The sequence below is a fragment of the Ochlerotatus camptorhynchus genome, unplaced genomic scaffold (assembly GCF_037179485.1).
Source record: "Ochlerotatus camptorhynchus isolate MF236.1 unplaced genomic scaffold, CSIRO-AGI_Acam_v1.1 ptg000569l, whole genome shotgun sequence".
In the NCBI taxonomy this organism is placed as follows: Eukaryota; Metazoa; Arthropoda; class Insecta; order Diptera; family Culicidae; genus Ochlerotatus; species Ochlerotatus camptorhynchus.
Window position 1 is genome coordinate 545,610 of NW_027041050.1, and position 22,299 is coordinate 567,908.

The 22,299-nt window shown below is 40.7% G+C and overlaps 1 protein-coding gene across 5 annotated transcripts in view; it reads left to right on the forward strand.

Moving 5' to 3' along the window:
- FipoQ (F-box/LRR-repeat protein FipoQ) overlaps positions 1–22,299 on the forward strand; it is a 61,685-nt gene that overhangs the window by 33,680 nt on the left and 5,706 nt on the right. For 2 of the 5 annotated variants that reach the window (XM_065236696.1, XM_065236693.1), the window contains exons 2-3: positions 11,580–11,904; positions 11,963–12,953. In XM_065236696.1, the coding sequence (XP_065092768.1) occupies positions 11,580–11,904; positions 11,963–12,953 (1,316 nt within the window). Of the gene's footprint in view, positions 1–10,441; positions 10,553–10,769; positions 10,797–11,184; positions 11,451–11,579; positions 11,905–11,962; positions 12,954–22,299 lie in introns of those variants that run through there. The other 3 variants (XM_065236691.1, XM_065236695.1, XM_065236694.1) reach the window with 3 other exon arrangements.

Below are 22,299 nucleotides of genomic sequence, written 5' to 3' on the forward strand. Positions count from 1 at the left end.
ACAGTAAACAGCATACGAAAAAGACACAAAAATATACAAATTAAGAAGAACAAAATATAAAGTGAACAAAACAAAAAAAAACAATAACAAAACATAGGTCCACTGTAGGAGGTCCTTGGGAGCTTTCTCCAGTGGTGATGCCCTGACATCCGAAGGAATCGATGGTGCTTAATCCTGCAGTATAGCTTTGCCGCCTTCAAAAAGCGCAGTACAGCCAACAATCAATACGAAACTAACGATTTTAAATTGGCTCACTACTTGACTGCCTATTGGTCCCAAGCAAACGATTAACGTACCCCATTCTAGTCGAAATTCTAGTACTACGCAATGTTTGTTTTGATTCGCTATGAAAGTTTGACACATAAAATGAGGGGTTCGTGGATTTTCCTATCCCAAGCAGCACACTTCCATCGTAATAAGTTGCTGCAACGTGATTGTGACTGGAATGGGTTGCACACAAGTAACCACAATCTCTCAGCGACAAGTGTGCTGCTAGGGATGTTTCGAGGGGTGCATCAATTACCTAGTGCGAGTACCGAGGACCAGATGGGCCTGAGCTGGCTAGGTTGTCCGCCTCGATGTTCCCTGGGATCCCGCAGTGTCCGGGAATCCATGCGTAGGTAGTGTTTGGTGGTGTAACCTTCAGGATGCCCTAGATCCAGGGGTGGAGCGGGACCTCCGACAAAAGGGCCTGAATAACACTGTGGGAGTCCGACAGGATCAGGATTGGGCGATCCGCAGGAACCGTGACGGCATGAAGAATAGCCGCTGCTTCTGCCGAGAACACCGAACATTGTTTTGGCAGACTTCTACTCGTTGGGGAAATGTCACCAGCGATTCCCGTTCCGACTTCAGCTCTCGATCTTGATCCGTGTAACGATGCATGTAGTTTGGGTTATCGATCTCCTAAGGGCTACGGAATCGTCTCCGGCTCTGAACTTCTCCTTTATTCGGCTGTCGATGTTTGGTGCGGGAGATTGCCAACTCTTCTCTCCGTACCAGTGAATCTTGGCACGGGGGGAGCTCTGCGTTAGCGATTGTACGGAGAACTCTGCCCCCTCGCTGAGGAGGCAGATTCTATCGTTTCCGGCGGTATTTGCTGAAAATGCAGCGGCTTTGTTGGCAATGGCTGCGTAGATGCGGTACCGGAAAGGGAGAGTGCCGGCTTCGACACAGCTGGCATCGGCTGGCGTCGGGGGTAGGAGACCGGAGATGATGCGCGTGTAGCTATTGTACACCGGAGCGAGTATTTGTATTGCTTTGTCGGTGGCGATGCAGGTCAGCTCGAGTTCATACATCAGCCGACTGTCTACGATGGCATGGGCAACACGGAAACGTACTTCTCTGTTGATGGACCGGTGGAGACGGGATATTGTGCGGATAAGGTTGATCCTGCTGCGACAGCGGAGCTGATTAGCACGTCGTCTGCGTACACAAAAATGTAGATGTTCGCTGCTAACTGCTCGAAGACACTGTTCATGGCTACCAGGAACAAGGTGACAGCAATCACTGAACCCTGGGGAACACCAGTTTCCTCGCAGAAAGTGCGGGATTTGGTATTACCTACCGAGACTCGGAAGGATCTGCCAGTCAGGAAATTTTGGACGAAATGGATGATATGGCCGCTAAGGCCCCAGCTGACGAGTTGCTTCCGTACCGCGGGTGTCCATGTACGGTTGAAGGCTTTCGCAATGTCCAGGGAAACCAACTCCGTATAGAGACCGTTATCCTGGGCATCCTTGAAGAGCTCTCCTAGCGTCGTAAAATACGTAGCCTTGCCGGAATACGTGTTGGCGGTGGTCTAGAAGGCCGTCAAACTCGAGAAACTGCTTCAGGCGTCGGTTGACCATCCGCTCGAACACCTTTGCCATGCAGCAGGTGAGCGCAATGGGTCGGAACTTCGCCACGTCCCGTGTCGGCTCGTTTGCTTTAGGAATGGGGACAGCCAAGCTCTCCCTCCAATACTCTGGATACGAGTCTGTCTGCCAAAGCTGGTTGAAGAGTTCCAACATTTTTTCTTTAATCGGGGTAGACAGGTTCTTGAGCAGCGGGTAGCCGATCTCGTCTGAGCCGGATGAGTTCCCGTGTCTTATACTAAGCGCAAACTAAAGCTCCTGCCAGGTGAAATCGTGGTTGATTATCAGGTTGTTCATGTCCGGAGAAACTCGAAAACTGCTTACAGACGAAGTCGATGGGTTTGCTAGCCGTTGAAAGGTCGCCTCGTACTTGGAAATCGCAGAGAGGTCAGCGAAGTAGTCGCCAAGCTTATCTGCAACGATTGCGGGGTCGGAGACTTCAGCGCCGTCTACCTGTATATGCAGCGTGGCCGTACGGCGCTTGCCACTGAGGGCGTTGACCTAACCCAGAGCTCCGCCGAAGACTGTGAGGCATTTATGCTTTCGAGGAAGTCCGTCCAACTGGATCGTTTGGCATCTCAGACCAATTGGAGACACTGGTTGTGCCGTTCTCGATAGGTACAGAGCGCGTTTCCCTATCCGGATCATCGATGGGAAGCCGTTTAACTCGTCGAAGGGCTTTTCGCCGGGCCTTGACTGCCTTCTTCGTTTCCTCGTTCCACCATCTGAGGACTTTACGCCCCGGAATGCTGCTGGTTTTCGGAATGGTTGCTGACGCAGCTGCGTTTTTCGCTTCAGTGAGATTCTCGATGCTGTCAGGGTTACGTTGTCGAAGGAGCGACTGGAAGGTTTCACTGTAACTCTCCCGATCGGCTTCGTCATAGCGCCACCGAGGTCTCCACGTTGCTACCGGTATAGCGGCGGCAAAGAGTTGCACCTGAACCGGGTAATGATCGCTACCGTAGAGGTCCGGATTGACGCTCCACTGCATTCTTCCATCGAGGGAACGACGATCGCCGTGGTGTGCCGTCCATTGAAAAAGGTCGGCGATCCGTCATTAAGGTTGATCATATCCTCCCTTTCGAACTTGTCTACCAGTGTTGAACCTCTCGAGTCGAACCGGGGGCACCTCCAGCTAGAGTGGAGCGCGTTCAAGTCTCCCAAAAACATACGCGGTTCAGGTAGGTTATCGATGATGCTGTCGATTTGACCGTTGAGGTTTGGTATTCTCCCACAAGTTAGGTATTCGCATGCTATTGCGATGTTGGCTGGTTCCTCCAAGCAAACTCCCACAATGGGAAGCTCTGAGTCAAGGTCGATAAACCGAAACGGAACCTCCTTCAGAACCCCGATGGCGACGGAGTGTCGGAAATTGTTCCCACGTTTAACTGTCCAGCAGTATCAACCGCCCAACGAACGGTTCATCTGCTCAACTGTTACCTTGTTGACTTCCTGGAGTGCTATCACCCGGGGAGCATTGGCCTGGCATAGCAGCTCCCAATCCGCTAGATGATGCAAGAAACTGTTGATGTTCCATTGCAACAGGGACTTTATCGGCTTTGGCAAGGCCGGTAGGGGGTACGAGCTGTACGAACCAGGGGACCCCGTTTTATTACGGTGATGGCTGCTGCTCTGGTCGTCGGGTAGGCTAATATCGAACATACTCGATGCATCGTAGTGCTGCGAAACGGACGAAGGTCGATTTCGTATGCCGAATGAGACAGAGCCTCACCAAAGGCAGGTGGAGGCGTTCCACCCACCCTGGGCAGAGATGTCCCAACAGAAGCGAAGGATGTGTTACCCGGTGACGTTCTAGTGACTTCGGTCGTTGTGGTGGCGGTTTCGATTCCCTCGGAGTCCTTCGGGGAATGGGTTGATAAGCCCTTGTCCGTCCCGATATCACGAGCAGACTTGACTCCCTCGTTGTCCGTAGGGGGATGAGCGCTCGGATGAGCGTTTCCGCCCTTGTGCGTCCCTCTTCCAGACTTCCCCCGGCGCCGGGGGGTTGCCGTCAGTTCCGGTGTAGGAGTGGTGTCCGCACCGACGCGACGGGGCCTCGACTACCAGGGGCTACCGCTCAGGGAGGTCCGAATTGAAAATTTTAAACAATATAGGCCCAAGAATGCTACCTTGAGGAACTCCTGCTCTAACAGGTAGTCGATTAGATTTGGAATTTTTATAATTTACCTGCAGAGTTCTGTAATATAAAGTGGAAAATTAAACTTTTTCAATTTAGCAATCAAACCTTCATGCCAAACACTTTCGAATGCTTTTTCTATGTCTAGAAGAGCAACTCCAGTTGAGTGGCCTTCAGATTTGTTTGAAAGAATTAAATTTGTAACTCTTAAGAGTTGATGAGTAGTTGAATGTCATGGCATACAAAAATTGAGTTTTTATTGATGTGAAGCATCATTCTATTCAAAATTATCTTTTCAAAAAGTTTACTTATCGAAGAAAGTAAACTTATTGGACGGTAGCTTGAAGCTTCAGCTGGATTTTAATCCAGCATCAAAATTGGAACAACTTTTCCATTTTTCCATTTATCAGGAAAGTATGCCAAATCGAAACATCTGTTAAATAATTTTACCAAGAAAGACAAGGTACTCTCTGGGAGTTTTTTGATGAGGATATAGAAAATTCCATCATCACCTGGAGCTTTCATATTATGGAAATTTTTAGTAATAGATCTTAATTCATCCAAATCAGTCCCCCAGGAATCATCAAAAGTATTTTCCCGAGAGAAAATATTCAGGTAATCCCGAGCAACCTGATTCTCAATAGGACTAGTAAGACCCAAACTGAAATTATGGGAACTCTCGAATTGCTTAGCAAGTTTCTGAGCTTTTTCCAATCAAAATCGTACCACCTTCTTTAAGCGCTGGAATAGGCTTTTGAGGTTTTATCAAAATGTTTGTGAGATTCCAAAAGGGTTTGGAACTCGGGTCTAATTTAGAAACATTATTTTCAACAGTTTTGTTCCTCAGGGCGGAGAATCGCTTTTTAATTTGTTTTTGCAAATCCTGCCAGATCACTTTTATGGCAGGATCGCGTATTCTTTGATATTGCTTCCTACGGACATTTTTCAGGCGGATCAAGAGCTGAAGATCATCGTCTATTATAATTGAATCGAATTTAACCTCACATTTAAGTACTGAGGCAGTTCTTGCTTCAACTATAGAAGTAGTCAGAGATTCAAGAGCATAATTAATTTCATCTTTGGTTTGCAAAGGAATATTTTGATCAAAGTTATATTCCATAAATGTTCGATATTGCTCCCAATCAGCTCTATGGTAATTGAAAAAAGAGCTGTTGGAATTAGAAATTATTTCTTGAGATATTTCAAAAGTTACTGCAAGGTGATCAGAACCGAAGTCAGCATGGGTAACCAATTGGCTACAAAGTTGACATGAATCAGTTAAGACCAAATCAATAGTTGAGGGATTTCTTGCTGAAGAAAAGCATGTTGGGCTGTTTGCATATTGAATAGTGTAATAACCTGCAGCACAATCATCAAACAGAATATAACCATTGGAATTGCCTTGAACATTATTCCATGAGCGGCGTCTTGCATTAAAATTACCAATAATGAAAATTTAGACCTATGACGGGTAAGTTTCTGAAGGTCAACTTGAGAAAATTCTTTTGCTGGCCTACGCATTGGAATGGAAAATAGGTTGTCCAAATTTTGTTTCAACAGAAACTGCCAAAGTTTCAAAAACTTTGGTTTCAAATGAAGAAAGAATTTGATGTTTGATACGTCTACGAATAATGATGGCAACGCCACCACAAGGTCCATCGATAATTGAAATAATTTGCGTCCCTTTTATGAACTCTAAAAAAAGTTGAGCTATTTAAGGTTTACATTTAAGACATCGAGTATTCCAATTCAAAAGATTTAATAGCTGAATTTAAAAATCATGACAATATTGTTCGCAAATTTAATTCCAGTTTGAATAGCATAAAACATGAAGTTACATTTAAGCATATCAGTAATCATGTCAATTAATTATTTCTGTAAAAAAAAATCCATTTTTGACACAGTTTCTAAGTCAACATTATAAAAATTTCCGTTCCGTGTTGATGTCTTTTAGCTGAAGAAAGATTAAGTGTGGGTTGTGGTTAATAGGCCGGAAATGGGGTATTTAACCCTATGTAGAAATTATTGGTTCCGTGACCCTATCCCTGGCACTTGCGGCACTGGGTGAGATTTTGGACATTTCCTCCAATCTTTCTGAAGTGTTCCCACTTCACTCGGACATGGAGCATAAGGCTAGCTTTTTCTAAGGCCTTAAGGTTGTTTCGTTCACTAGACTTGAAGTGAACTAAATAAAAATCATTGGAAATCCCGTTGCACGAATCGCCAGGACGCGATTTCATTTTCATTTTGATTACTTGGACAGGCTCAACTACAAGTAATTTAGTCAATTCATCTTTGATCTGATCCATGGATTCACCACTGGGCAGATCTTTCAAGACAACCAGACATTCAGTTTTGGTGGCATGAGTAAAAAATGTGTGTTGCTTCTCAAGAAAGTACTTGAGAAGACGTTTGAATCCGTTCAAGGTTACACAGCATTCACTCCGATGGTCAATTTGAAGTGAAAACTTAAATTGAACGAAGTTCAAAAGTTCCGTGCGAAGAGCATGAAAATTGGATGTGGTTACAACAATAGGGGGAACCTTTTGCTTTTTCTAATCTAATCTATTCTAACACCAACACAGCCAGTTCTTGAAAGCATCCTGGAAAATGATATATATATCTACACCATTTTTGTTGTCTATTTGATATATGTTTCACATGGAAGATACGTCCGTCACACATATCAAAACGGCCAGGCCTACTGTGCAGCATTTAAGGGGCAAGATGATTCAGAAAACATCGGGCCTTCAAAATCCAATAAATGGAAGAAACGTATGACTTATGGCTATAGCGCCATTGCTGGCTTTCTGAAAAGAGAAGAGGGAAAGGAAAAGGAGAAGGACAAAAGAGAAAAGGATGTTGTGAAATCTATGAACATAAACAATATTTTTGATTTGAAATACACAATATAGAAATGCATAACGGCGCGGTGGTCACTACCCAAGTCATAAAAAGTGACAAGGACTGAAATGTGAACCTTTGATTACTGGAAAATCCCGATTCCCTAGTTTGAAGTTGTCACGACTAGGGTTCGGTGGTAGTTCTTATACCAGTAACGCACCACAAAAAGGTGATCTCCCAACTTAACTGGTTTGAAAGATAAAAAATTACAAAATATAACGAACTCACCAAGTTTAGCCAATTGAACCTGAAGGCTGCCTGACATGCGTTGATGTAGAAGTCAAAATTGTAGACGAAGCATGACGAAGATCAACATGAACTAGCCCGGTTTATGGTAGTTGCGCGAAATGTCTTCCTTCACATCCCGTAACCCTATTAGTTTTTTTTATATCCAGAAATTCGAATAAGTTTAAGTCTCAGAATCGTTCTAAAAGTTAAAAAAAAATCGTCGTTTGCAACGGAGTAATTCGTAGATTGCATACTGACAACTGTGGTGCATCTACTTTAACATTCATATTCTAATTTCCTAATTTAAAGGGTGTCCACGATGAAATTGCCACACTATGAAATTGCTCTAACTTTTTAACCGTTGGGTAGAATTTAATGAAGATTTGGGTGGATTTAGTTCATAGTGCATTATTTACATCCTGCTAGTTTTAAAGTCCTGTGATCAAAACTCACGGAAATGGAGTCGAAAGAACAGCTCGTGCGTGATAAAATCTTGCGCATTCATCACGAGAACAAGGATCTTTCGCATCGTTCCATCGCTAAAACGTTGGGAATCGCGAATTCCACGGTGTCGCGAGTGATTAAGCGGTTCGAGGAACGGTTGACCACCGATCGGAAGCCCAGAAGTGAAGGAAAAAGTATTCCGTACAACACCAAAAATCACAACCGCTTAGTTGGGGCCTTCAACCGAAATCCGAACGGCTCCGTTAGGGATGTGGCTAAGAAGCAGCACCTAAGCCGAAGTTTTGTCCAGAAGGCCAAAACTAAGGCTGGGCTTCGAACGTTCAAGGTACAAAAGGCCCCTAATCGCGACGAGAAGCAGAACAAGTCCGCCAAAACCCATGCCAGGAAGTTGTACCTCAACATGCTGACGAAAGTTGAATGCTGCATCATGGACGACGAAACATATGTGAAGGCCGACTTCAAACAGATCCCCGGCAATCTTTTTCACGGCCAAGGATAAGTTCAGCGTTCCGGAGCATGTCCGCACTCAGAAGATGTCCAAATTTGCGAAGAAATTCCTGGTTTGGCAAGCCATCTGCACGTGCGGGAAGCGGAGTGCACCTTTCGTGACCCAGGCCACGATGAACGGACAGGTGTAAATAAAAGAGTGCCTCCAGAAGCGGCTGCTTCCTCTCCTGAAGGCCCACAACGTCCCAACAATCTTCTTGCCGGATTTGGCCTCATGCCACTACTCCAAGGACGTGCTGAAGTGGTATGCGGACAATAAGGTCAATTTCGTGCCGAAAATGTTCAACCCTCCCAACACTCCGGCCCCATCGAGAAGTACTGGGCGATTATGAAGCAGCACCTTCTTAAACGACCTAAGGTAGTGAAGACAGTCGAGGAACTGAAGAAAGTATGGGTTTACATGCAAAAAATGGTTGATTCACAGGTTGTGCAAAATCTTATGGCCGGGGTTAAGGCCAAGGTGCGGGCATTTGCGTATGGACTGTAAATAAAATACGAGTAAAATGGTAAAATGAAGTTTAATAGTTATTTCTCAATCCCTGAAAAATGAAATTTGGGAGTGAATAGCTTTCCATTCAGAATTCAGAACAGGAAAAGCATGATAATAGCCATTGCCGGCCAGCCCCATCTTCACCGTTACGGGGAAAGCAAGGATATTGTTGGTGTACCTTAGCTGTACTTAACGAGAGGCCAGCGACTCACTGACGCCCCCCGTATATGCTACGGAGTTGGGTCAAGATTCACTTATGCAGACGATGCGACCTTAGGAATTGTTTTATTTTGGAGGAGCTTGGGAGTAAAACCACGATCTTCTACTCAGTAAGCAAAAGCGGCAGCCACTAAGCTAGCCAAGCTCCTCAATTTAAACCCTGGGACATAATTTGGTAAAGTTTTTATGAATACTAATAGAATTATAATGCAAACAAATTAAATAAAAAGAAAGGATCTCACCCGAATGATCTGTAATTAGCCCGCCTCTTCGTGATTCTTAAGATCAATTGTTCTCGTAAATGGAGCTCCATCTCCTTGATCCTGATAATAACAAAACCAGTTTCCCTTTATTCTGGCCTCGGGAAGAAGTGCATCGGAATAAACACACCGTCATTGCAGCATTGTCGATGAACCTCCAGACGTTGGCTCACGATACCCGTTCCGATCAGCTCTAACTGTTCCACTATCAGATTCAAACATTCCAATACGCAAAAACACATGTTCGCAAGAAACTTCACAATTTGTTAAACACGGGAGCAAAATTCAAACACGTCACCTAGGGGGAACCTTTTCCTTTTTGGCATTAAACCGGGAATTTTTAATGGAATTTTGCCTGGATTGATTGTTCAATTGAATTTCATCAAAAGGGGGATCAAGCGATTGCCCTTTTCTTTTGCGCTTATGCGCCATGGCGGCAGAACTAAGTTTCTCCAGCAGATTACTATAAGAATCCGAAGGACCGAAGAGGAAATTTCCAAGTCGATGGCCTTATACCTTGGAATAAGAATAAGAGTAAAAAAAGGTAGAAATTTTACAGGTTGAAAAGTGTTGTTTAAATTTGTTGTAGCATTAGGTAGTAGTAACACATCCTTCAGCAAAAATCAAATAGATCCGCACGGCAAGAGAGGACTGCACAAATTGATGCATTGGTATTGACATCGAAAACTCTCAATTAATAACTGTGGAAGTGCATTTAGATAGAACATTAAGTGGAGAGCACAATAAGCTAATATGCGATAAGCAATAAGCTTGAAATGTCATGAAGAAGTGTTATAAGCGAGTGGGGCGACTCTATCTAAGATGCTGGAAAAAAATGGTTTGCTTTTGTGAGATACGCACGCTAATTAGATAGAAAGAAGATTGATGAAGATTTTAAAGATTTCCTGCAAAAAGGTGGAAAGCGATGTGAGTAGATGGCTTTAGATGCAAGAGATGAAAAAAGATTTTTCGTGTTTGATTCGCTTGTGTGTAAAATTAGGTTTTGCTAAGTGTGTAATATTACTTAATATATTGTGTCGACAGCACTAAATTAAAGTTAGGAAGTCTGACTTCCGACCTTTATTAAAACTTTTGCGAAAACCATGAATTTAAAATTGTTGTTGTTGCTATAGTTGGTACTTCCGACAGCTCTCTTGCAATGCTACCAGTCGCATTGAAAGTCAATTCGTCAGCTATATACAGGTATTGCAAATAGGCTATATAGACATCACATGTCATGTATATGATTTACAGATTTTTTTTTTCCGTATGAGTGATATCAACCATAGTCATACAACGTAGCATTAGATGTTCCATATTGGAATATTTTCAATCTAATTATATTAAATAATGTTTCTTTACTACTTGTGTAGTAGAAGACTCGCATTTCAAATCATCAACTATGGATTCTTGGAGCACTATAGACATATCCTCTAATCTTATTCGAGAGGATAGTTTCAATAGTAACTATCGCAAGAGTCGAACAGTGAGTATCAACATTATTATTCTCTCCCCAGTGCGACGCTTGACGTTTTGACAACCTATCCGCCTAAAATTTCGTTATTTCCATGCATTCGCGTTAACATGCAGATTCACCACATCGATAAATGTTGTTCGTGAAATGTGATTTTGTATACATATTTGTTGTCTATCGATGACTGCTTTGCTTACCTACAAAAAACATGCTTTGATTCTCATTTCAGATTTTTCTCAATAGCTACTTCGATACGGTAAATTCAACACCAGTGATGTCATCCGGCATCGTAATCATTAATGCTAACCTGATTATAAATCCACCTTGCGTTGTTTCCCTATTTATTCGTCTATCTGTTAAATTTTGTTTTCATTTGCTTTGGTTGTAAAGAGCTCGGACCTATCAGATCCACCTCGCCCTATCAGTGTAATTTTGCATCCCACAACTAACCGTGAATAATCGTGCAAGTAAAGTGCGCGTGCGCTCTCGTGGATGAGTCGCACGCGTGAGAGGTTTAAATTTAGACTCCACTCTCGTACGCATACCAGCTCAGTTACAATGTATGAAAAATATGCGTTCTGCGTCTACCACTGACTGTTTGGTTCACCAAGTTCATGTTCCCAGATATTAATATTAGCTCTCCCGCTCTCTTACCACATGAGAGCTGTGGGAAATTTTGCCAAAAATTTTCACACTCATACAAGAACGACGGACTTTTCTTAGTGAAACTTCCATATCCTCTAAACCTTTCGGGTCAAATTTGTGGCTTTTGTTTTGGTTTGTTCCGTGCTTAACCGCCCTCCAGTGATACCTCGCGATGGATCTGTCCAGTGACGTATGGAATCAGGTCACTTTGGAAGCGTCTCAACTGTATTTCACCGAGGACGGCAAAAGCCCATTCGCCAATACGGTCTGTGTGTGACAGTTCTGTAATATGTCATTGCTTTTTATGGGCTTAATACAGTTCTAAAATTATATAATGAACCGCTCTGTCAAACAGCCAGAACAGATTCTAATCTTATTCTAACGTCTATTCCAGACCATCGAAAAACTTCCGGATAAGGTCGTCTTGCATATCTTTTCGTACCTCAGCCACCTAGAGATATGTCGCATGGCAATAGTCTGCCGTCGTTGGCGTACGATCGCCTACGACACCAAACTGTGGAAGAACGTTTCTCTGCGTCCAGAAGTGTCCGGTCTACACGTAGGCTCATTAGAGCAGTTGCTTCAGATGATCTCGGTACGCTTCGGTGCATCACTTCGTTACATCGAGCTGCCAATTGAGCTTATCACGCATACCGTACTTCATGAACTATCCAGCAAATGTCCCAATTTGACCCATATGCTTCTGGATTTCTCCACTGGTAAGACAATTCTCTGTAACCAAGCTAACTGAATATTATCAAACGAATCACATTTCAGCTATGCAGCTACACGATTTCAGCGAGATGCAAGCCTTTCCAGCTAAGCTGCGCTACATGTGCATTTGCCTGTCGGAGGTAATCTTCATGGAGGGTTTCATGCGCAAAATTTACAACTTTATCAACGGCCTTGAAGTCCTGCACTTGATCGGAACCTATGAAAAGTGCGAAGAAGAGGAAGAGGAAATCTACGAAGTTATCAACGTCCACAAGCTCAAATCAGCTACTCCAAATCTGCGCGTGATCAACCTGTATGGCATCAATTTCATCGACGACTCACACATTGACGCATTCAGCTCGAATTGTATTCAACTGGAATGCTTGGCTGTCAATTATTGCAGCAAAGTAACTGGTTCCACACTGAAGCCGCTACTCGCACGCTCCAAGCAACTTAAGTGCTTGCTTATGAATGGTACCGACCTCAAGTCGGAATATGTTATGCAAGCCGAATGGGACAAGTGCTCCGTCCAAGAACTAGACATTTCCGGAACAGATTTATCCACGGAATGCCTCATTGATGTACTGACTCGTATTCCTACCTTGCGCTTTTTGAGTGCTGGACAAATCAATGGATTCAACGATTCTGTTCTTAAGGCCTGGGCCGAAGGTGGTAATCCGAAGACCTTACTCGCTCTGGACATTGATTCGTCGGATAACATCTCTGATGAAGCATTGGGAAGATTCATTACCCGCTATGGCGCACAGTTACAAGCTTGTGTGCTATCTGGAATGACACACATTACCGATCAGCTGTGGATGACGATTCTGCCGATTTTGGTCAACGTGAAGATTATCGTGATGGGAACCACCGAAAGACTGGGAGGTAATATTCACGTTGATCAGCTAATGGATACAATTGGATCGTCTTGCCCCGCACTGGAGCGATTGGAGCTGCGATGGGATCCAGAGAACTTGCGTTTCTCTGATAAGAGCCAGAAAGCCATTGATATGCTGCGCGTGAAGTGTCCGAAGCTGCGAGGCTTGGTTTTGAGGTAAGCTTATTTAAGTGTCTTTTTTAAACTTTATACTCACGAAAAACAGTTACCGGACAAGTACCATACATAAACGAGATCAGGAATTGTGCGATCATATCACATAAAATTGCGAATCTATACACTTCATGTATCCTGAGCGCCTCCAGTGGTGGGCCAACCTAAAAGATTTACATCCTAGGTGGCTTCTTGCTTTGGGGCAGCAGTTAGCCTAGTCAGAAAAGACATGGTATTATCAAGCCGGAGGCAGTGGGATCGAAATTTTCTCGACTTCCCTGGGCATATTTCAAGTAACATTTCTTGTTTTATTGCACTCTATTAGTGGTTTTTTAGATCAATTTTATAAAACCGTCAATAAAATTAATAGCTCCAGCACAACCTTTTGATAACCGCTATAAGATCGTCTTCCAGCTTAGTGGACCACTCTTGATAAGGTTTATAAAGCATGTTTGAGAATCACAATAAAGCTGTCTTAAAACCTTTTGTAAGAAAGCCTCATGCTCTACAAAAGGTTGTCATAGCCTCGTTAAGAGTAATATTGTATCCAAGCAGTTTTATTACGCTTTGGTGAAAATCAGTTATAAATCCAATTTAATTTTTATTGCATCAAAGCAACCGCCATAAATTAGCTTGTTGTTGTTCTGTTCTGTTGAAACTTTTTTTTTTCATATGGTAATCTTTAGCTGTAAAAATAGGTTTGAGTGTTGGTGTCAAGATCACCATGCAATCAATTTTGTTTCATGGCGACATTAGTGAAAATCTTTAAGAAAATATATTACTTTTTAGAAGTTCCAAAACATATGCGCTTGAAATTTTATCGTGTATTTTGGGATAATATGAACGTTAAATAAATGCGCCTCAAAAATAATTCAAGTTAACAAAAAAGATTGTTTTAGAAATCAAATTAATTTGATGGAATCATCTTAGTTTTACAGAAAATAGATCTTAATAAATAAATTCATACCAATGCACACTGGAAATCAGTTCGGATCTCTAATTTAGCCATTATTTTTTTTTAAATTTCTTGGATTTTATTCCAAGGCTAATGGGATTTTCATAATGACAATATGGCGGCAGAGGACAGCAGGCAAGAAAAACACCAAGCGCAATTTCTTAAAATGTCTAATGCTTACTTTTTTTTGCTTTATTATAGAGATTTTCCCTAATGCTTACATTGGATGGAAGCAGAACAGAAAAGCATAATACATGATTTTATTTCGAGCACTATTTTCTTTTTACAAGAGCAATTCATTTTTTTTTATTTGAGGGTAAACGTATATTCCTATTCTACGGGTGCAACCGATGAATTTTACAAACATTTGGAAAAGTTTTTAATGGTACATAAAACTTTATGAAAAGTTATGCGTGATTTCAACTTTGTTGTTGATTTTCTTTGCACTCCGCTTGGAAGTACGGGAAAGTTTTGATTCTTTCAATGTTGTAAAAATAAACCGCCCATTTACACTTCTGACAAGTTGCAACTGAATGCTTATAATTGTTTTTAAATAACTGTTTCATGGCCAACTACACACATAGAAAAATTCATGTAAATTTAGGTGCTCTGAGAGTGACATATACGAGGGTCAATTTTGACATAAATTTGAGTCATACTGACTATACATACATAGTCAGACGTGAAATATAGCTCAATCAAACGTATTTTTCATCGAGCAACTAACTTTTCAGTTTCGGAGCACTTAATATCACATGACATGTTGGTTTACGTCTCATCTTTTATGTCAAAGATGGATTCCGTCACATGTAAAATTAGTTATTTCTAAATGTGTGGTTTTATTACGCTTACTTATATAGCAATAAAAGGATTTATTTTTGGGTTTTATAAGGGCAATTCATATTGCTTTTTTTTTTATACTTCAAGCCAATCATAAAACCTTTCATAAGTGAAAATAGCGAAAGCATCAGTTAGTTTTTTCATTAGCTTTATAGGGGTTTTGTAGATAGCTATGAGAATGTTCCATGACTTGCATTGTAATGACCGTCATAAAGCTGTAGGTAATGATTGCAGCTGCAATAAAACCTTTATAAATTTTGAATATAGCCAAGCAGCTCTTGATTTGTTACTTGGGATTAGCATTCCCAACAACAAAATTAGTTGCATACTAGCCTACACACTTAAAAATGATTACCGACTTCAGTAATGTTTATCGAACTTTCAACAGCTCAGAACTGCTTGGTGAAAATCATGTAGGCTATACATGCAGTTCCACTTCGAGTTTTCCATTACACAATTCTCGGAAGTTAGTGCTTCATTTCACCAGGAATTGTTACTTCATGTATGCTGCAGTGTAGCAAGAATGGAGTAACAGTTTCAATGGTGTACGTGTCGTAGAAGGTGATACTTGTGCACTTGAAGTTTCGAAGTGGTTAAGAGAATAAGGATCTCACAGCGAAACACGTTAATTCATTACTTTTAAAGCTTCAAAACTATGAAAACTTCACCGCAATGGCAAAACTCGATTAATTAAAAAAGACTGACAGTGTTTTGAAATTAAAATTTAGTGAAATAACTTTTGAAATGAGAGTCAAAGTTTTAACAAAAGCTTTTGAAAGTTCGTTAAAAAATAACCAAAGTTGGTAAGAATTTCTAAGCGTGTACACAGGCAAAAATTTGCTGTATAATATCAACATAAGTTACCTATATGATAAAATTGTGTGTGGCAGGATAATTTCACAAAATGGGATTATACCATCTGTTTTATGTTTATAGCCGTACGACAGCGCCCATTGACTTAACACACGGCGGCTCTTTATCCAGGATTCGCTCCTCAGGCCGCTGCCATAAAATACTATCTAAGTTACACACCTGTGTATAATCCTTATCCCAAGTAACAAATCTAGAGCTGCTTGGCTATATTCAAAATTTATAAAGGTTTTATTGCAGCTGCAACCATTACCTACTGCTTTATGACGGTCATATACAATGCAAGTCATGAAACATTCTTATAGCTATCTACACAACCCCTATAAAGCTAATGAAAAAACCAACTGATGCTTATGCTATTTTCACTTATGAAAGGTTTTATGATTGCTTTGAAGTATAAAAAAAAGCAATATGAATTACCCTTATAAAACCCAAAAATAAATCCTTTTATTGCTTTATAAGTAAGCGCAATAAAACTAGTTGGCCATGAAACAGTTATTTTAAAACCATTATAAGCATTCAGTTGCAACTTGTCAGAAATGTAAATAGGCGGTTTATTTTTACAACATAGAAAAGAATCAAAACTTTCCGGTACTTCCAAGCGGAGCGCAAAGAAAATCAACAAAATTGTTAGCATGAGCATGAAAACATTTCGTGTATACGTATACGCGACGTACTGTGCGTAAGAAAAACGTCAGCAGTCTCTATAATTCTTCCGTTCTCGCTCGCATATACATGGGGTGACACTGTCGAATCTTGGTCGAAATACATGGAATGGTGACAGTCCTAGCACAAAAAGGTTGAAATCACGCATAACTTTTCATAAAGGTTAATGTACCATTCAAAACTTTTCCAAATGTTTGTAAAATTCATCGGTTGCACCCGTAGAACAGGAATATACATTTGTCATTAAATAAAAAAAAAAATTCAAGCTGAACATTGCATTAGGTCCTAAGTAATATTGACAGATTCTCTTCGCCGACTTTCTCTTTGCATCCCCACGGTCATGTAAAGACATTCCCAGGTATTTTCAGCACAAAAATCGATAAAAGAAGCTTTTATCTAGCATCCAATACGACAAGCACATCAAGAAACGGTTCGGTGAATAAGTTATTAACGAAAGAGAAAGTCGACGAAGGGAATCGATAAATGTTACTTAGGACCTAATGCAAAGTTCAGCTTGAATTGCTCTTGTAAAAAGAAAATAGTTCTCGTAATAAAATCATGCATTATGCTTTTCTGTTCTGCTTTCATCCTAGGCACACTGGGCCAGGAATGCAACCTAGCGGAGCAAAATTAATAACTCCGAAACGAAGCATTTCTGTGACTTGGTGTCTTCGGCAAAATTGTCCATCATAATAAGGACCATCTATTGACATAAACAAATAGTTCAAAACTCTTCCGCAAAGATGGTGCCACAATCTAACTTCTTTTTCTGACGTTTTGGAGACTTGATGTCTTGGGCAAAGTTGTTTATCTTGACAAAATGAACAGCTCTTTCAAAGACGTTAAATTTCCATAGTCTATTGGTTCCAAGTTATATGGAGTTAAAGAAAAAATGTCGAAAACATGGTTTTTTCTTTCTGTTTCGGTGTTTTGCTTACAACTATATAATGTTATATTTTTCTCTTTTGCAAATACATTAAATAAATAGCTTTTGTGAAGAAACATACTGGATTAAGCTTCAAATTTCAAAGATATTGTTGAAAGAACGAAAAAAAAACACAATTTTTGAACTTTAATATCTCCCAAAGCGCAAAAAATCACAAACTGACATTTTTAGCAAAAATTAAGCAATACTCGATAAACAAAATATCAAAATTTGAGAGAGGTATATTTTGGTGTCAAGATAAACAACTTTGCCCAAGAAGTTAGATTGTGGCACCATCTTTGCGGAAGAGTTTTGAACCATTTGTTTATGTCAACAGATGGTCCTTATTATGATGAGAAATTTTGCCCAAGACACCAAGTCGCGGAAATGCTTCGTTTCGGAGTTATTAATTTTGCTCCGCTAGGTTGCATTCCTGACCCAGTGTGCAATGTAAGCATTAGACATTTTAAGAAATTGCGCTTGATGTTTTTCTCTCTGCTGTCCTCTGTCGCCATATTGTCATTATGAAAATGCCATTAGCCTTGGAATAAAATTCAAGAAATTTCAATAAAATAATGGCTAAATAAGAGATCCGAAATGATTTCCAGTGTGCATTGGTATGAATTTATGTATTGAGATCTATTTTATGTAAAATTAAAGTGATTCCATCAAGTTCATTTGATTTCTGAAACCATCTTTTTTGTTAACTTGAATTATTTTGGAGGCGCATTTATTTAACACTCATATTATCCCAATATACACGATAACATTTCAAGCGCATATGTTTTGGAACTTCTAAAAAGTCATTTATTTTCTTTAAGATATTCACTTATGCCGCTAACGATTTTAAATTGGCTCACCACTTTAGTAGCCTATTGGTCCCAAGCAAACGATTAACGTACCCTATTCTAGTTGAAATTCTATTACTACACTATGTTTGTTTTGATTCGCTATGAAAGTTTGACAGATAACATCAGGGGTGTGTGGATTCATGCAGAACATGCAGGGGTGAGTGAAATAGCTTGGGACTGCTTGGGACCGTTGTTCTGGTACTGAGTGAGCCAAAAATAATAATGATTTTCTTCGGGACCCAGTGGTCTTAGAGTTACCTCTATGGTTGTACCAACAATCAATACGAAACTAACGATTTTAAATTGGCTCACCACTTTAGTAGCCTATTGGTCCCAAGCAAACGATTAACGTACCCTATTCTAGTTGAAATTCTATTACTACACTATGTTTGTTTTGATTCGCTATGAAAGTTTGACAGATAACATCAGGGGTGTGTGGATTCATGCAGAACATGCAGGGGTGAGTGAAATAGCTTGGGACTGCTTGGGACCGTTGTTCTGGTACTGAGTGAGCCAAAAATAATAATGATTTTCTTCGGGACCCAGTGGTCTTAGAGTTACCTCTATGGTTGTACTGCTTTAATCTAGTACCACAAATTGTACTTTTTTAAGTAATAGATTAAAGGAGCACAATGGTACTAATTTGTATGTCTGTATGTGGTATAAGCTAATGTTTGCCTGTACATATAAGCTATTCTGCAGCTAAAATTGTAAGTTGGGTTGTGCTTGCCACACAATATACAAATTCATGCATGGTGGCATAGAAAGTGCTCGAGTAAAAAGTGTGGAAGTTGAGAGCCAGCAAAATGCTCTCAAACGCTGTCTTCTTTTTCTTCTTTCCTTTATTTAACGTCGGTCTCTGTTCCGCAATCTAGTGCCAATCACCGACGGACATCCATTGCCATCCATTGACGGCAATCGAATGTGCAGGAAGGCAGCTTCCACACCTGCGTAGGATATCGCACCCATTCAAACACATGGGCCGGGACCAACGGCTTTACTTCCCTTCCGAAGGAAGACGTGACCAGAGATTTTTATGCCTCAGAAAAATCCCACCGACCTCGGCTGGGATTGAACCCATACCCATTGGGGTGAGAAAGCAGTCACGCTTACCACTACACCACCGGCGCCGGCTGCTCAAACACTGTCGATTTGCTTAATTTCCTTGTTGAGGCTCTGCCACCATGAACCTTTATACCAGGGTGCCCAGACCTACCGATTTTTGGGATGCCTACCGGTTTTTCACTTTGCCTACCGAGAATCACAAATTTTTAGTAATCTTGAAAAATGTTCAATACACATGTGTGCATTAGAATGAGAAATATTGATTTTGACACATTTAAAGTAGAAGAACTGAAGGACAGTCCCCCCCGCTCACAAAGGTTTCAAGTATCAGGAAAGCCTTCTTCAGACGGCCTACCGATGACTACCGATAAAAGTTTTGAGAAGCTACCGATAATGAAAAAAATAATCTGGCCATCCTGCTCTGTACTCGCTTCTGCTAGCATCGAATGCAGTGCTTGCCTGCAATGACACTTACGTTTCTCGAATGTCTATAGAAATATATATTGAGCTCGGCATTCGAGATCCAATTGTGAGATCAACGGGCACGAATTATATATTCAGGCACGAAATATAATACCGTGTAATGATCGCCGATTTGCTCAAGTACCTTCGATGTGCGGAAACAGTTCTATCGATTGATCGATTGATACTTGGTTTTTTGTATGCATATTCCGGGTAACTAGGATTGGAAACAAGAAATGTCTTGGACCAGGTTCTGATACACGAAACGAAAATCAATTATTTTATTCATGTGTTTCACTTATACATTTTTGCCAAAACATCACCCTTATACATTCCATAAGACAAACCACATAGGTCCTATAAGAATGCATAAAAGGTATGTGTGACCACTTATACATTTTATTTGACACATAATATTCATTAACTTTTTGCAAGGCGTCTGCTTATTAGTTGACTTATACATTTTATGAATAATCAGCAATAGAAATTTGCCAAAAGGTATAAGGAGATTTCTATCCGTGTACATGGCCAAATATCAGTATCATTGATTGTTTTTCCCGAGGTTTTCCCTGCAAAGCTCGCTAGCCAGTATGAACTGTATTGAAAACAATATTTCATTACTGTTCCATAGTAGGGGACGACAGGGTAAGCTGGCCAGCCGGGGTAAGACAGCAGATTTCTTCGCTATAGCACAGACAAACAGACATAACACTCGCAAGTTATTCATCGAACAAGCATTTAACCGACAATTTAAAAGCATCGTAGCTGGTAATACCGCCACCTGTGGCACGCATAGCCAATTCCCTTGCGTTTGACGTTTACACACTACCTCCATCTGTTCAGTGTAGTGCCCACCACAGTGTACTCAACAGATGGCGATAATGTTTTAGCGACGATGTTATACAGTGAGAAATATTCAATGTGTTATGTCTGTTTGTCTGTGGCTATAGTATAGTTTGCGTTGTAAAACACATTCAGCCGAGGGGCACGCAATAACCTTTAACTCCTACGCAAGCCTTTTTTAAGTACAATAATTACAGTTAATTACATAATTAATTAATTTAATTACGAACGCCGGATAATTTTTGTTTTAATTACTTTTAAGTACAAATTCCAGCTCTAATTACAAGTAACATAAATTAATTACATTAACTCCAATATATTCATCCATTAATTACAGCGAGAAATGTACTTTAATTACCCTCCAGTGTACCGTTAGGCCCTTTCGTTATTAACCCGTGAAACAAAAATTGCACAGGCCCTTTTGCTATGCGTATCATTATATGTTTACGTTAAGGATACTGTCAGCTCTGATAGATTGTATCGATTTGTCCGCTGTTATGACACGAGGAAATCTACGTTGGTGATTGGTGCCAATTCACATGCAACGATCGGTTCGTGATTGGAAATGTAGTCGAATTTCAATACAGCCGTTGGCAGGGCAATGAACTATATCCTGGATCAGGCTTTTGTCAAAGCACCGGAGAATTCTTCAACGAAAGGAATGTTTGTTTATGCTAACTGGTTCAACGAAACAAATATCGAATTTAATTTGGTGAATGTGAACGAAATCAAAATTACAATAGAAAATTATGTTAAGAACGTTTTGCCTCTTCGCATTTAACCTAAAAATGTTTGGTTAAGGGGAAGTTTACCGCGCGAAAATAGTTTTTTTCTACACGTTTTTATTTTATTTTTAAATAATGGGAAAAATTATCAAAAATCCAAGAAAATCACCTTTTTTCTTAGATTATTGACAACATTATCATGTAAAAATATTATTTATATATCCACGGATACGAATTTTGTTCATACTCTTGTTCATGTTTGTTTATACTCTAATGATATGAATTATTCAAAGCAAATTGAAAACATGTTTAAAACTAAAATATGTATGTATGAATTAAATTCAAAAGCATTTTTATTTCAGCAATATAGAAATCAATCGTATTTGAAAGCATCTGTCACCGATGTGTTGGTGTTTGACTGGCGATGATCGGTTTCTGTACGTGGTTCCTGGTCAAGCGGGAACGGTGACAAAGGCGCAGAAGGCGGTAGTTCTTTCGCTGGCCATTTCGCAGGATCAGAAGTTTTTTGAGGCCGATAAGAGCAAGAGCTGAACGGACACTGGAGCTGGTGTATACTTTGGACATTCTGCGACACGCTGCCCTATGTCCGGGAAAAAATTGGAGCTAATATGCAATTGTCCTCCCAGCACGGATAACTTGAGTCTGTCAAGTTGATCGGTAACGATTATTTCGTGTCCTGTGCACATGGGACTCATCGTTCCCTATCGGTTTGGAGTTCTGCCCATAGTATTATTTAGTTTACCCATGGAAAGATGAATAATGGGGAGGCTATCGAATTTCATAAGTGCTATCGCGTCAATTTTGAATACGGATTTGATTGGTTCCGGTTCATATGATGGTGATAATAGAGCACACAATTGGTTTGAATCATCTTAGTGTCTGCAACGTATTTAAATCTAAACCCAGATGCATCGAAACTACCAAGGTGGTTTAACCTAATCGAACACTCCCGGGTAACTAGCTCAGTAGCATGAGACCCCTGAACTGTGTCGCAGGGCCAGCATGTTACTGGGTATTCGGATGGGCTACGCGGACAAAGTATGAAAACACAGGAATATTCACATTTTCTTAAACATGTATTGCCCTTTTCTGTGGCGTGTGGATGTGGGTTTTCCCTATATGTACC